The 15,228-nt window shown below is 37.5% G+C and overlaps 1 protein-coding gene across 13 annotated transcripts in view; it reads left to right on the plus strand.

Moving 5' to 3' along the window:
* otofa (otoferlin a) overlaps positions 1–15,228 on the plus strand; it is a 109,845-nt gene that overhangs the window by 12,339 nt on the left and 82,278 nt on the right. For all 13 annotated transcript variants that reach the window (XM_030128187.1, XM_030128195.1, XM_030128198.1 and 10 more), the window contains exon 3: positions 13,112–13,200. In XM_030128187.1, coding sequence (XP_029984047.1) covers positions 13,112–13,200 — 89 coding nt within the window. The remainder of the gene's footprint in view (positions 1–13,111; positions 13,201–15,228) is intronic.

The following is a 15,228-nucleotide window of genomic DNA, read 5'->3' on the forward strand; positions in this document are numbered from 1 at the left end:
GAACTAGTATGCAGATAGACTAGATGGAGAATCTGTATTCATTATTCATGCCATATTGGGACCTAGCTTTTAGCTGCAGTACACCAGGGCTTCCCCCTCTGTAGTTAGACATAACTGGAGCAAAGAATGTGAAGCCCTGCATGCATCGTAGGTACCCAAAGGGTTCTTTGGGCTTTAGCTTGTAGCTGTGGCCACTGGGCATGTGTGTGTTTGTCAAAGAGAAGGAACAAGAGAGAACAAGCATTTGCAAGAGTTTGATTATTATGAATATGTGTTTGTGTTTGGGTAGTTTACAAACAGGATGTCAAGAGATTTGAACTGTGCAGGACATTATTATGCAAACATAATGAGTGCAAGAATATTCTTTCAGCACCAGCCTCCAGCTGCTACAGCACTACAGTACTGTAAGCGAAAAGTCTCACATAATAATGAGTCCCGTTATGTAACATTAAGTTCTGAATCCCAGTACTTTTTTAGGTGGTATAGGATACTGTATGCTTATTGCCCTCAGTCTGTTTCACAGCGGAAGTTCAATGCACACAGGATCATGCATGAAAAATACAAAAACCAAGGCACTCTCACATAATTTTAAAACCTTTATTAACTACGGCATGTCTCAATGGACCTCACTGAGTCCTGATGCGTTTCAGCCTGCTGGCCTTCATCAGAGGGCCAAAAAAAACAAAAACAAAAAAAACAGGATCATCGTTGTTACTGGGACTGACAAAACCAAAGTGGCATCACAAAGGTGTCATCATGTCAACCTGTCAGCTCAAGGTTTCTCACTCTGGTTATGACCATGTTAACAAAAAGGGGTTGAGTGGGCACCAGGTGACCAATCACAAACATGCAAACATTGCCAGGTTGAGATCAGCAGCATATCTCTTGCAAAAAGACAAAATACAGTTTAAAAAAATATGAAGAACTTAAAAATATAACGCACACCTCCTGACAAATAGCTGACAACTAACCGCTGTGGCCACTGTGTTAGTGTTACTTAATATTCTCACCAATATCAACATTAAGCAAGGGATACATCTTCCTATAATTATGATTGTTTATTCAATTAAAGTTTTTTCATGCCATCTAAGACAATTTAAGCCTTATTATTTTTTCATTGCAACTCTGCAGTTGTTAGTGTGTGAAGAGGAAATAGAAAAAAACAATTTAACGTATAAAGCAAAGTAAGACCCAGTGTTGTTAACAAGTCAAGAAATCGCTCTCATTATCCACTTCAGCAGTTTTTTTTTGTTTTTTCACTTTCTTTGTTTTTTATTTTATACACAAAAGTCCTGGGATCAGTAGTGGTAAACAGATGTGCTTTTAGACATTTTTATCCTTATCTTTTATCCCAAACATAACCTGCTCTGGAGCTGCACATTGTTTGAAGGGTAGCTTTCCTTAGAGACTCACTTTGGTATAAAGTAAACCACTTTCATACTACTGAAAATTCTGGGTTGAACCAGAAGTTACTTCACTAACCCCTGAATTCTGTTCCATTTTAAAATGTGGCAAATTACACATATGCTGATCATAAATGGTTGCAGTCCTGTGCCTTGTTTCTTCCACTGGACTGCATTATTATTATTATTATTATTATTATTATTATCATTATATAGGGGTTGCAAGTACAGCTAGTATCTGACTTATATCAAAAATTTTACATAAATATTATAGGCATACAGTTAAGAAGAGTCTTAACTACTGTCGCGGAAAAAAATAGTAGACCACCCTTGTTTTCTTCAATTTCTTGTTCATTTTAATGCCTGGTACTACTAAAGGTACATTTATTTGGACAAATATAATGATAACAACAAAAATAGCTCATAAGGGTTTAATTTCAGAGCTGATATCTATCCATTTTCCATGGTTTTCTTGATAATAACCAAAATCACTTAAGTTCTTATATCAATAGCTATGGCATTGTACCGCCAAAAACAGTGCTTTTAGGCATTCCATGTTTTCTTTTCTTTCTGTTTTAGTCACATGATACACACAGGAGTTAGTACTTGATTGCATAACCATTGTTTTTGGTGACTTTTGATGGTCTAATAATTTTTTCCGCGACTGTATATAGCACTGCAGAAGTGTGGATAAATACCAGTTGTACCCTTTATTGCTAATTGGAAATATGTGCAGTAAAACACATTTTCTGTTTTACAACGACAGAGGAAAAGTCTTTAATATCACTGTTTCTTTGTATTGTTTTACTGCTTTTGGTATCCAGACAGATTTTTGAGTTTCAGCAGGTGTTGTTTGTGATAATTTGACATCTCATTTCAGTGTGATGATGATAATATCTTTGCTAAAGTATATTAGTAATGAATAGTCTAATTTTACACACAGCGATGATAATGTGGAAATATAGAAATGCATGTAAACAACAGGATATTGTCGATATTTTGTCAATAGGACTTCCTTTTCTGGGGAGCTCATGCCTCATTAAGTTGAGACAAACTCCTGCTGATTCCCCCCCTGTAGTTCCCACCCTGGTAGTGGTTCTTACCCTGTCGACATCAGTACTTTGTCTCTTAAGGGCAGATCAGGACTTGGGTGTATGGTAACTGAACAAGTAGAAAAAGACCACAGTGAGCTCACTTCCAAACCACTTCCCTGGCTGTCTTTATAATCAGGTTTAGGAAGTTAGTGGGCTCAAATAAGGCCTCCCTGTCATTTGAGAACGTATCAGTATTAGGGGTGAGGTTTTTAAACTAATATACAACTCAGCAAGGAGTACGAGCTTGATATCCAGTAAATCACCAGAGAATAAAACAACTCTTACCCTCTAACCTCAAGCATTATGCGATCTTCTTCTTGAGTTCCTATTTCAGCCTCTTTACAGACCACTTGACCACCAGCGAGACACAAATCAGGAGAACAGTGGCAGACACAAGCTGGAATAACGCCAGCACTAAAAATAGTTGAGAACGTCTGTAGTTTTCAAGATTCAGGGCAGCTCTAGGGAGGTGCTTTCCCATCTCTGAGTATATTGAATAAATGATGACGAGAGCTGAATATTCTCCTTACTTGCTTACAGTTAGATCGAAGCTGAAAGATGAAAATTTGGCTCAACTTAAATGAGCATGGTAGAATTTACAACGTGCAAAGCTCCTGTATAGAGTTTAATTCAGTATTTTTTATTCACAAATAACTGAAGAAACCTAGAGAATTGAACAACATCCAGAAATAACACATAAATAGTCTCAGTAGGGAATACTTTGTAGCTTTGTAAGCATTTATTAGTTTGAGCCCCGAGGAGAAAACTATGTAAGCTCATATCTCTAATTTGCTATTTCTGTGTCCATGTTTGCCCATGTGCATCAGTTCATAACTCCTCTACTTTAAGGATCCCCTCTGAAGAGTGAGACAGAGTTTGGTAAATACTGTCGTTCATTGTATGGATATCCTTCTGAAAACATCATCCTCAAAATGCAAATTGACGGTCCCAATTATTAAGGAAAAGTCAGCATTTTTCAGTACTTGATATTGACTTACTGGGTCGTTTCCATCATGGTGAGCAATTGGAGGGTTTGGTTTGCATATAATTGCATGTTTCTGTTGAGCAGCAGCAGGCAAATGTGCATATATATATATATATATATATATATATATATATATATATATATATATACCTTTAGAGCAAGGGTGTCAAACTCATTTTAGCTCAGGATCCACAAACAGCGCAATATTGATCTCAGGTAAAATAACAGTGAAAAAAAATGAAATTACATTATTAAAATGTTTGCATCTACAAAGTATCCTTTAAAAAATGTGAATAACAGGGACAACCAGAAGCACTCGGAGAGCGCAGATCTCCGCCAAGGCAGATCAGTGCCCCCCCTCCCATGTCTGTCTGTCTGTCTGTCTGTCTGTGTGCAAGATAACTCATAAAGTTATGGATGGATTTGGATGAAAATTTCAGGAAATGTTGATACTTGCACAAGGAACAAATGATTAAATTTTGGTGGTGATCGGGGGTGGGGGGGCTACTGATCTGCCTTGGCGGAGGTCTGTGCTCTCTTTTCTAGAAAAGCACTCATAGAGCACAGACCTCCGCCAAGGCAGATCAGTGGCCCCCCCACCCCCAAACACCCCCAAAATTTAATCATTTGTTCCTTGTATGAGTATCAACATTTCCTGAAATTTTCAACCTAATCCGTCCATAACTTTTTGAGTTATCTTGCACACAGACAGACAAACAGACAGATAGACAAACCAACGCTGACAAAAACATAACCTCCTTGGTGGAGGTAATTATGAATAACCTGAAATTTCCAGACTGATCTCATGAAATGGCATTGTACGTCACACCAGTTCTTATGGCATTTGGTATGCTATACATATGCATTTTCATCCTGTCGGGTGTTATTCAACGCCATTTGATCGCGTGTCAATGTACGCCAAGATCTCTGGTTTAGATAGCCATAATCGCTAACCCTAATCGTAACGCTAACCCTAACTGCTAATCATGTGGTATTTTACACGCCTTGAACATATACGTGGAAAGCTTATAATGCGTACAGATAACACACCAATTAAAAGTGGCATGTTATCAGTAAGCAAATCATGATATCATGTTGAAATTTCTTAAGAAAAATAAGTGCAATTTTAACAATATAATGCCTCATCTTATTTCACTTATGTCATTTATCATATGCATTACAACTTACAGATCACAGTGGATCTACAAAGGTACAAAACATTTAATAACAAGCAGAATATTGTTAAAATTGAACTTACTTCTGTTGAGACATTTCATGTTCATATTTTTTCAGGTTATTCACATTTTTGTCTGAAAAGATAGTTTGCAAATTTAACAGTTTTGTGTAATTTTACTTTCTTTGCACAAATACAAAGAGAAGAATTTGTACTTGTCATTATTTCTAGGTTATTGTTATAGTATTTTGCTGTTCCGACCCAGTTGAAATCACATTGGTCAGTATGTGGCCCCTGAACTAAATTAAGTGTGGCGGCCTTGTCTGTTAATGTCTTCAGTGTAATCGCAACATTTCACAAATTCTTTCCACGGGCTGGATTGAACCCTTTGGTGGGCCCGTTCTGGTCCACGGGCCATATGTTTAACAGCCCCTCTTTAGATTGTACTGTACTGTGTGATGATGTTAATAGCGTTCTGATTAGAGCAAGATGCTGTGTGGAAATATTTGTATTTGTGTTAAAACAGCTGAGCTCCAATGATAAGTAAATCCACATCTTCCAAGAATTTATAATTTTTAATTAAAATGCAGTTAATTAGCCACCACATGTGGAGAAGGTACAGGTTCTGTTGGATAGGAGGAAGAAAAAAAAAAAATCCACCTCAGCAGAAAAGTTTTCATAAAGGGATGAGCTCCATCTCCCAGCACTGCTTTTTCTAGTTTCCAGTCTTGTTGAGAAGTTTTTGACAAGTGCTTTGTTCATTATCTGTGCCACCATCTGGTTTTGCACAGCAGAAAGTTGAGCACTAATTAGAGTTTCATTAAAGTCCAGTCAGAAAAGTGACGAGGATGCATCACTTTAAAAGTCTGCAGCTGGTCTGCACTGGTTTAGGTTGTTCCGTTTTGTACAAAATATGCTGGTTTAAGTCACACTTGTCTCAAAACTGACACAGTTTGGTGAGTCTGCAACTTCTGTTTTTCTTGTTAAATTGTGTATCAAGTAGAAAGCTGTTAAATCAAATGTTTTTTGGGGTATGACTGTAATTTAATTTGCAATTCAATCTGTAGGAATGAGAGATGGAGATTGAATTCATGTCAGTATGTCTACACCCATGGCATTTTATTTGACATATAGTGTAAATGAGTCTGCAATGAATGGAGAAACATTGGATCAAGCAGAGAAACTGACAGGAGTGAAGCAGAGCGGCGACGGACAGTCCAATTATTGAATTCTGACTGCTGTTGGAGGTGGAGGTGGAGGGAGGGGTGTCATGTAGACGTGTCTCTGGATTGAACAAGACAGGATTTCTCAGCAGACACACATACAAAGACATGCTGTCTATCTGCTGGAGAGAAAACATAAGCAACTCACTGCATAATTTGGTTTAATGGAAAAAAAAAAAAATGATTAAAGGATTCCCAAAGAAACCAATCGTCAGATTTACGCTTGATTGTTCAGAAAGTGCTGCTGGGATGAGACTCTTATGTAACTCGAACCCAAGTCACAAAGGGGAAAGAAAGAAATGTTGAAAAATAAAGCAGAAAATAAAAGGTAAATGGCAGCTGTATGTAGGTGAGTGAAGATCCAGTGTTTAATAATTTACTGCTGCAGAAGTGGAGGTGGTACTCAACATGACAGCGAATGCAGGAAATATAGAGACTCTTTTCCCATAATCTGAAGTATTAAATAGCATCATGGGCAGTAAGGTTGCTATACCAAGAAGATAAATGCATGCTTGTTCTGCCGCTTTTAGCAGTCTACCCACATCTCTTTTATCCTTTAAGAATTAAGGGAAGCCTGTTGGGGCCAAGTAGAAAGGACTGCATTATCTGAAGACTGAACCTAGCCTTCAAACTAAGCCCAGCAGAAGCTCCTTACTGTAAATGTATTGTATTTATTCTAAGTGAATGATTGTTAAGGATGCAGTGTGTTCATAATTAATCACAGAGGTGTTTTTGTCCTCTGTGTCCATGGCAACAGTCATGATCCATCAGAGGATGGTGAGGGAGGAAAGTGATGACTCCTCGGTCATACATACGCTCGCCACAGCGCTACAGCGTGGGATCACAGCAGTTCTTCATTTAAGTGTTTAGCCCCTCTGATATCCATGATGGCCTCGAGGCTTCCGGTTTGTGAGATCATAGCTGTCACTTTTAATGAGGCTCCTCACTTTGGCAATTAGGCTGCAAATCCTACGTTACAGGGGGTTACAGAGGGGAGCGGGGAATAGATATGTAATCTTTAGCGAGACTCAGAAACAGAGATGAAGACTGAAAATAACAGCATTTTTTTTTTTTTTATTTAATCAGATATTGTGGTGTTGGATCACAGCTTTATAATCAAAATCTGTGCTACATTCTAATCAAGTCAGACTGAAAGTGAGAGCAGGTGCATTGCAGCAGTTTTACATCAGTGTTTGAGACAGTAACTGTTTCAGTCCTCAAAAGACCCTAAACAGCCACCAGCTACCAACAGCACCAGCTGATAGAAAATGTTTAATAACTTTTGGGCCACTAGTTTTATTAAGACATTTTAATAATTTAAGATAAAAGGCAGTTTCTCTGCTTGTCAGTAACATCAGATATAATGCATTTGGATGAAGAGGCTTCACAGTGAAGGGTAAAACAGTGGTTGTAGACACTTGTTTTTATGTTCAGTTAATTTATATTTTTCTAGATAAATTCACTTTTGCTTCAGTTTTCCCTGCTTTGATATAAATTTAAAAAAATTTAAGCTCTACATGGTCAACATGTCAAATACAGGAAAACACCTGCTTTTCACTTAAAATGCATAAGATACTACGGTATTAGGATAAATGGTGATCAATGTATTTATATTGAGGCTGGAGAGAAATTTCTTCCGTGAAAGCTCCTATGGGCTTTTTACAACCGTTTAAAAGGGAGCTTCACAGTTTTTGATGTCAAAATCGAAATAAAATAGTGTAGTAGAGCCTGCAGAAACACTGCTATAAACAGTTGCTTTATCTCCAGTTGTAACCTATGGACATTTTTAACAGAAACTTTTTATTACAAACTGTCATAAAATGGAATATTAAAAGACAGAAACATTTATCAAGCATGGAAAAAACAGGGGCTAAATCACACATTATTTTAAAAAAAATATGCTCTTTAAATTTATTTATGTAAAATTTCGTCAGAACAGAGGGCTTTTTAAATTAAGGTTAAATCTGTGGATGGCATCAGCAGTGAAAATGTTCAGGAAAAGAATTATCCATTAAACTGTGCTTTGTCGTTCATTTGCAGAACATATAGGCTGTCAGGATGGTGTCATTTTTTTCTAACATGCTCCATAAACTCTTTCCACTTTCATCTGATGTCCAACGGTCAAAACAGGCACTAAAAAATGGCAAATGTTATATGGCTCAGGTCAACTATTGGTTGTTCAATTATAGTCAGCATTTTTTCTGTTTCCCACCCTCTAAAACACATTTTTTTAATAGTTTCTGTCAAAGGCTGCTTCTGCATTGCTATAATTGCCTAACAATGTAATAATGAAACATTCATTTGCAGATGTGCCAATAAAATTAATCAGATTGAGTTTATAGACACAGGGTACCTGCATGTAGCAGATTAAAACTGTATGAATATGTGGTTTCTGTTTTAACATGAAGCTCCCTGGAGATTGCAGATTATAGCAAAGAAAGACACAAAAAAAGGATTAGACAATTTTTGTGAGTATATCCTTGGGAATGAAATGATTAGAATTCTTCCCAAATAAATAATGAGAAAGTATTAGCCTTTATAGTTGTACTGGCTGTGTTATATATAGTTTTATTGGAAAACTGCCTTTTTTGATAAATGTGAATATTTTGCTACATAATGTTGCATTGCACTCTCTGGAATTGCTTTATCCTTGGAATAAAAGACTTTTTATGGATTTATTTCAGGGTTTAATGCCTTTATTTAATAGAACAAGTAGAGAGAGACAGGAAATCGGACAGAAGAGAGTATGGAATGACATGCAGAAAATGGCCTCAGGCTGGACCAGGTTGGACCATGTTACCTGAGCCGTTGAAATAGGCCAATAGTCTACATGGGACAAACTCTAAAGTTTTTTTCTTCCGGTAATTTTGATGGAAACATACTGAGATTTTTCAAAATCCAGGGTAATTAATAAAAATTCCTGAGGTGGAAAAGGGGCCATTGGCATTTTTTGGGATCACTTTATGAGCTCTTTATTCTGAACACTTTAATTATGTTGTAATTTTAAGTTATTTTACCATACTATTTTAATATTGCACCTGAAATGTTGTTGTCTGATTCTCAAACGTCACCCAGTAGCCAGTAGTGCATTTGCTGTTGTGCTGCTTGTATGCTATTTGTCTACGCTGTGTGAGTACTTAAACCTGTGTTAACACTTTTGTCCCACATGTCGACTGTAAATGCATTAGGAAACATAAACGACTTACTCCATCATGCAGCAGTGTCTCCCCTGTGTGCTACTTTAAAGATAAGTGTTTCTGAACATTGTGGCGAGAATGAAGAAACACTGAGAAGTCAGAGGCACTTAATGGTGTTAACATGCCTGCAAGAAAAAAACAAGACTTACTTCTCCAGTGTTTATGGTTAAGAGAAGGAAGAGTACACCTGCACCAAAACATAATGTTATGCATTCATGCATCATCCACCCAGATGTAAATTAAGGTGGTTTTACACTGGGGAAGTACGTATCACTTCATGGTGGCCCCTTGTTAGATAAGCAAGAAATAAGAAAGTTTTCTCTTTTGTGTTTAATTAGAGCTGCTGTTTTGGGTTATGCTCTAGTATATATGTTACCATTAGTTGCCATGATTTTCTCTGTTATTACTGTGTGCTGTCATCCATACAGCATTAACATCATGCTGAGGCCTCTCTCTCTGTCTCTCTGGTGTTCCAACTGGAGGAAATTTAGTTGTAAATGAGATGTTGTACAGCTGTCTTAGTCATAATCTTTGGCAACAGTCATTACTCTGAGGGTTTTTGCAGCCCTACATTGCCAGTGAAATACAGCTAAGAAAGAGGCAGCAGTAGTGGTCATGCCTGGCTGAAGATGGGGAAGAGAAATCACAGACTGCAGGGCCTTAGGGAGGAGAGTGGAGTTGAATACGACCCACTATTTTTGTCCCTGCAGTGACACGAGTCCCCATTGGTCAGTACGTTTTCAGGTTAAAGTCCCCACCACGGTCGGAGAAGAGGGAGCGTTTACACACACGTTGGTGGATCGTTTGAGGCAGGTCTGCTGTTATGGATTACAGTAGCAGGTGGGAACCCCGGGATTCAGTAATGGGACCAACCTGATGGATCGCTTGTCTCGCAGCCTGCAGTGTTTTCCTGAATGAGAGGCTAATATCAGTAGGGGTCCAATGAGTTTTAAATCACCTGTGCAACCTTTATGGCTCTGTCCTCGTACAAACTCTTCCCATTGGTGCTGCAGTACAGAGAAGACACGTTGGAGGTGTTTACAGACACTGAAACAGCATCCTGAAGTCACGGTCGTCACATCTATGTGTCAAGTTTGTGCTGGAGCCGGTTTATTGTTGACCATAACTGACTTCATGTCTGTCTCAGCTATCTGATTAACTACACAGATGGTTTTTGAGTTTTTTGCTGCCTGTTTTGCTCCTCTAAAGTATGCAACACCAGCTTCAGTTAGTTTAAACCCTATTTGCATGGGGCTAGTATTACCTGAGGATCTCTGGTGATTTATAATAAATCCAGAGGTTTTCTGTGATCTTAATCCTGTACAAATCTCCCTGTCTAATTTGTAAAATAAAAATTCCACTGCAAATTAGTAAGCTTGTTTTGTGTTGCACCCATTACATGAACAGGCAAAAAAAAATCTTGATTTTTGCAAGTTTTATTAATGAAAAGCATTTACACACTTCTGTAGAGGCATATGTGGTTGTTAGGGATAGGCCTATTAACACAGTGCATGTCTCTTACTTTATTAAAGGGGTCATATTTTGCTAAACTCACTTTTATTTTTCTTTGGTACATTTATTTGTGTATTTGGACCCTAATAGTTCAAAAAGTTTGAATTTGAACCCTCCAGGGACTGCAAAGCTATCTTAACATTCATTTTGGCAAAAATTGAGTGGGTTTCTACAACCTGTTTTAATTCCTGCTTAATTTGTTACGTCTATAGCTAGTTACATCACGACATTTGCACATATAAGATCAAGACTTCCAACAAACATTTCTCTGAATACACCATAATTGTTTGTCAGCAGCGATGGTTGTAGTAAAAACTGAAAATATGTCCAAACTTTGAGGCGATTACCTAAAATGTTCAGTTGTTGGTTGAATGGGACAGAGCAGCACAGCCAACAACCTGGAGGGGGTGGGGCCTGAAGTGGCTCATGCACATTTAAGGGGCCAGCACTCAAAACGACCTTTCTGGTGTCATTACTCAGAAGTAGGGTTGAAGATGGACCTGTGGAGTTGAATTAATGAAGAATTCAAACCCAAGCACAGCATTTACAGTGTATGTAGATCACAGGGAAATGTTTTAAAATGCATAATTCCATTTTTGAAAAAAGCAAAATATCACTCCTTTAAAGGTAAATGTGATGTCTTATTCAGTGGAAAAAGGTATGATTTTAACTATGTCATACTGGAAATATGAATTCAGAAAATATGCATGGAAAATGACTGGATTTTATCTGGATACACTGACTTATTTATATATTCTTCTACTGCTACTGTTATAGCTTTTGCAGTACAGTGTTTCCTGCGTGCATCTATCCATATATATCTATAATATAGGATGGATATTTACTGAAAGAGTAAAAGAGCAGACTTAAATGCTTCAGAAGAGCACCATGTTAAAACATGATGAGATGGATGTGCAGTTGTACATTCCTCTAACTTTCAACAGTCATAAATGGTGAGTCTTGTTATCACAACTAGGGGACAATGTCAGTAAATTTGAGTAAAAGTGACTTATACTGTGCAAACGTGACACATGAAGCACAGACATGGGGGAATTAATTTCCTAAGAGTCCAACAAAATTTCGTGCAATTGCTCAAACACACACATAGATTATAAACTGAACCTTTCATTTTTAGTCTTACTATAGTAAGTCAATACAGGGAGCAGCATATCCTTCCACAATTTCATTTAAACTTCACTAATATTTGTCAGTCCCTGTAATCAGAATTGGAAAAAGAAATAGCTTTTATTCTTGTCATTAGGTAGTAAAACTACCACGACATATATTATTTAAACAAAGAAATCTCAAACCAGTTCTTGATGGTAGCAGTGAAATTTTATTGAGTCATCTTGTATGAATAATTCTGTTAGTCATTACCAACAAACCTGAAGGGGGATTTGCATCTGTCTTCTTAAAAATTAATAAGGCATAAGAGAACTCTCCCAGTTTGTTTTTAGCTGTGAAATATTTAAAAATAAAATATTTTGCAGAGCTTTTCACTATAATGTAGAAAATGTTGAGTATTACTCCCAAGGCGCAGATTTTTTAAAATTTTTGTTTATTTATTTATTTATTCTTACCAAGAACTGACATATAACAGAAATTATTCCAGCAAGAGAAATATTCACATCTTCAAAAGTTAGTAAAAAACATTACAAGACTGAAACAACCTTGAGTTACAGGTTGTTCTATTACTATCTCTTTTGGCAAGAAATTTTTGTGTTATCGACTGTAAGAGTTGAATATATGCCCCTTGATCAAATTTATTCTGTATTTAACTGTACTTGGCAGCTAAAATTAATTAATAAAATTCATGGTTTGTTCATTTTATTTCTGATGAACTCATTAGTATTCTTTGAGCTTTGCTCCATAATCTTCATAAATTAGTCTTTGAAGAGACGTGTTTTAAGCTTACTGGTGTGAGAAACAGTGAAAGTACTGTACTAAGTGTCTGACAAAGCCAATTAATAAATATGTCACTTTAGCGGTGTATTGTTCTTTCCCTTTTCATGTCAAGCCTACACGAAAGGAGACATGTAAAATCTCTTTTAACTGCGCTTCTTAGAGCTAATTAGAGTGAAAATGCAGACAGTAGGAGAGTTATCCTTCAAAGCTGCTGCTTACATCTTGGGCTTTTCTCAAGGATATTCCAGATATTCATTATTCAGTATTCATTACTATGCAGTTTTCCTTTGCTGCTACTGCTGTCTTTTCAAATTACCTTATAGCAAAAAACCTTGTCTCTATTTTAAATCATTGTAGATATGTTTAGGGTAATAAATAAAACATCGTGAAGCATTCCTGTCAGCCGCTAGGTTTTCTGTCAAACAGTTTTCTCACATGATGTTATGTTCATGTGTGATGCTATTTCATGTCTCAGTCTGTGTTTACTGATTAAGTGAAAATAATTAATGCAACTTGGAACCATGTTTTTGTTTATGAAATGATGGTAGAAATTAGCATTGATTATAGACCCAATTTGTTGAGATTATGGCTCAACATCCTGTCTGTGCCCTTCCTCAGGTATTTCGATGGCCCATCGCCAGCAGGTTGGATGGAAATGAGATGCTGGAGATCCAAGTATACAATTACAGCAAGGTCTTTTCCAACAGGTAAGCCCCTCGTACTCTCCTAAAACAACATTTACCGCAACAAAGTGAATTTCAGAGGAAACCGTTCATGGTTAAAGTGCCCTTCCCGTCGCTGCCGGTGACCAATTCAGTCTGACACCCAGTACGTGTTATTCCGCTAAAGGAAAATACGCTTGTATTCCCTGAGAGCTTGTTCTAAATTGACTCAATTTTGAGTCTAACAGACTGAAAACCACCAAAGAGACTATGAATGAGTTTAGAATTAGGAGGAGGGAGTGAAGGTAATGAAATAGCATCCTCTGTAATGGGCACATTTGTCATTTGCGTCTGTCCAAACAATCCAATCAAGAAAAGCACACTGAACTAACTAATGGTCCTTTTCCACTGCATGGTAGAAATCTGATTCCATTCGTCTTTCTTTAGGCAAAAATGATGAATAGTAACTGTTACCTGCTACTTTTTTGGTAGCACTTCCATTAATGTAATGTAATGAAATAAAAAGACAAAAAGGTGATGTGACAACTCTGCAGACTATGGATTGATCAGAGAAAATTGACACTGTTTTTGTGTTGATGATATTTCCAGTATTGTTACATTCTCCAGAAAACCATTATTGTCAGCATTATTTCTAAGTTAGGAAGTAAATCCCTGTGTTCAACACAGGGATGCACCAATTCGACCTTTTCAATTCCAATGCCAATACCGATGCCGGGGCCTTGCCTATTGGTCGATTCCCGATAATGATCTGATATTATTGTTGATTCCTCATGCTCCTTTGCGTGGTGCTTCTGCAGCTGCTTAATTAAATTTGTTGTGTTGTATTTGGCATTGCTACCACCACCTCTGGCAACATTCACTTTACAAGCCTTACAAACAGCTGTCAAGGTAGTTGGTGTGATAAGGTTGAAATACCTCCAAGTCACAGACCTCTTGGTTCGCTCTATGTTGTCCGTCTGTTTGCAACAACTCCACTCAACTCTTGGTATGCATGACATGGCCCGTGTTGCAAAAATTTAAAGGGAAAGTGTTGTGGAATATTGAAATAAAAAATAGAAGGATGCAGGAGTCTTGCAGTGTGAGGAAAAGTCTCCAAGTCCCCTTTAATTCCATCCTTTTAATACACGTAATAAACCGAAGTCATGACCAAAAATGGAGCTAGTCTGTTGGTCATGTGGTTCTTATGTGACAAGAATTTCAGCCAAGATTTGGGTGTTGTCAGGACACCAGAGGATTGTTTTTGACTTTTCTAATCTTTGCTGTACACAAGTGTGGGATTGTCAGGTGTTCCGGTTCTGGCTGATCTGCTGGGTTGTTCTCACCTAGGAGCCAAGTTGAGCAACTGTCTTGTGTTCAACAGCATTAGAACATCAGGAAATGTGCAACTGATAGTGTTACTTCTAACAGTATCCAAAGATATTAGACCATACACAACAGGGGGATCGGTCTTAGGGATAGGTTGGCTTTACAGCTCCTCGATCCAGCTAAAATGTTGATATTGGGCCTGATATCCAATCCTTATATCGGATCTGTGCAACCTTAGTTAAACATCTTTCAATTCATGTTCAGTTTAACATGGCGCAAGGTTCAGTTGACTTGGCAAAGAAGTAGCAGTAGAAATGTTCTTCACTTTTTACTTCAGTAAAGAAGTAGCAGGAGAACTTATTCTTACAAACTACTTTTCTTATACAAGTATTTGTACTTGAGAACAGAATGTGTGTATTTTTGCCACCTGTTGATAACTCTTACATAACAGTATTAGGAGGGTGTATTCCTGTTGTCAGGCATTTGCAGCCCTCATGCATTACCAAAGAGCTCATGAGAAATGCACTGATATTCTTAGGGTTTAATAGTTTCTGCAGAGCGCTGCCTTGACTTCAAACAAATCATTTATGAGGAGGTTATTTCTGGAAAAGGGCTAATTAAGCAAATGTCCTCCTCTTCTTCATCATCTTCGTTTCCCTGGAATTGTGTTTGGCACCACAGCCCCTGAGGCTCAAAACAAAATTCAGGTTTTTGGTGCCCGGATACTTGTCTGACCACCATGTCTGT

This window comes from Sphaeramia orbicularis, chromosome 24, assembly GCF_902148855.1.
Source record: "Sphaeramia orbicularis chromosome 24, fSphaOr1.1, whole genome shotgun sequence".
NCBI classification, from domain to species: domain Eukaryota; kingdom Metazoa; phylum Chordata; class Actinopteri; order Kurtiformes; family Apogonidae; genus Sphaeramia; species Sphaeramia orbicularis.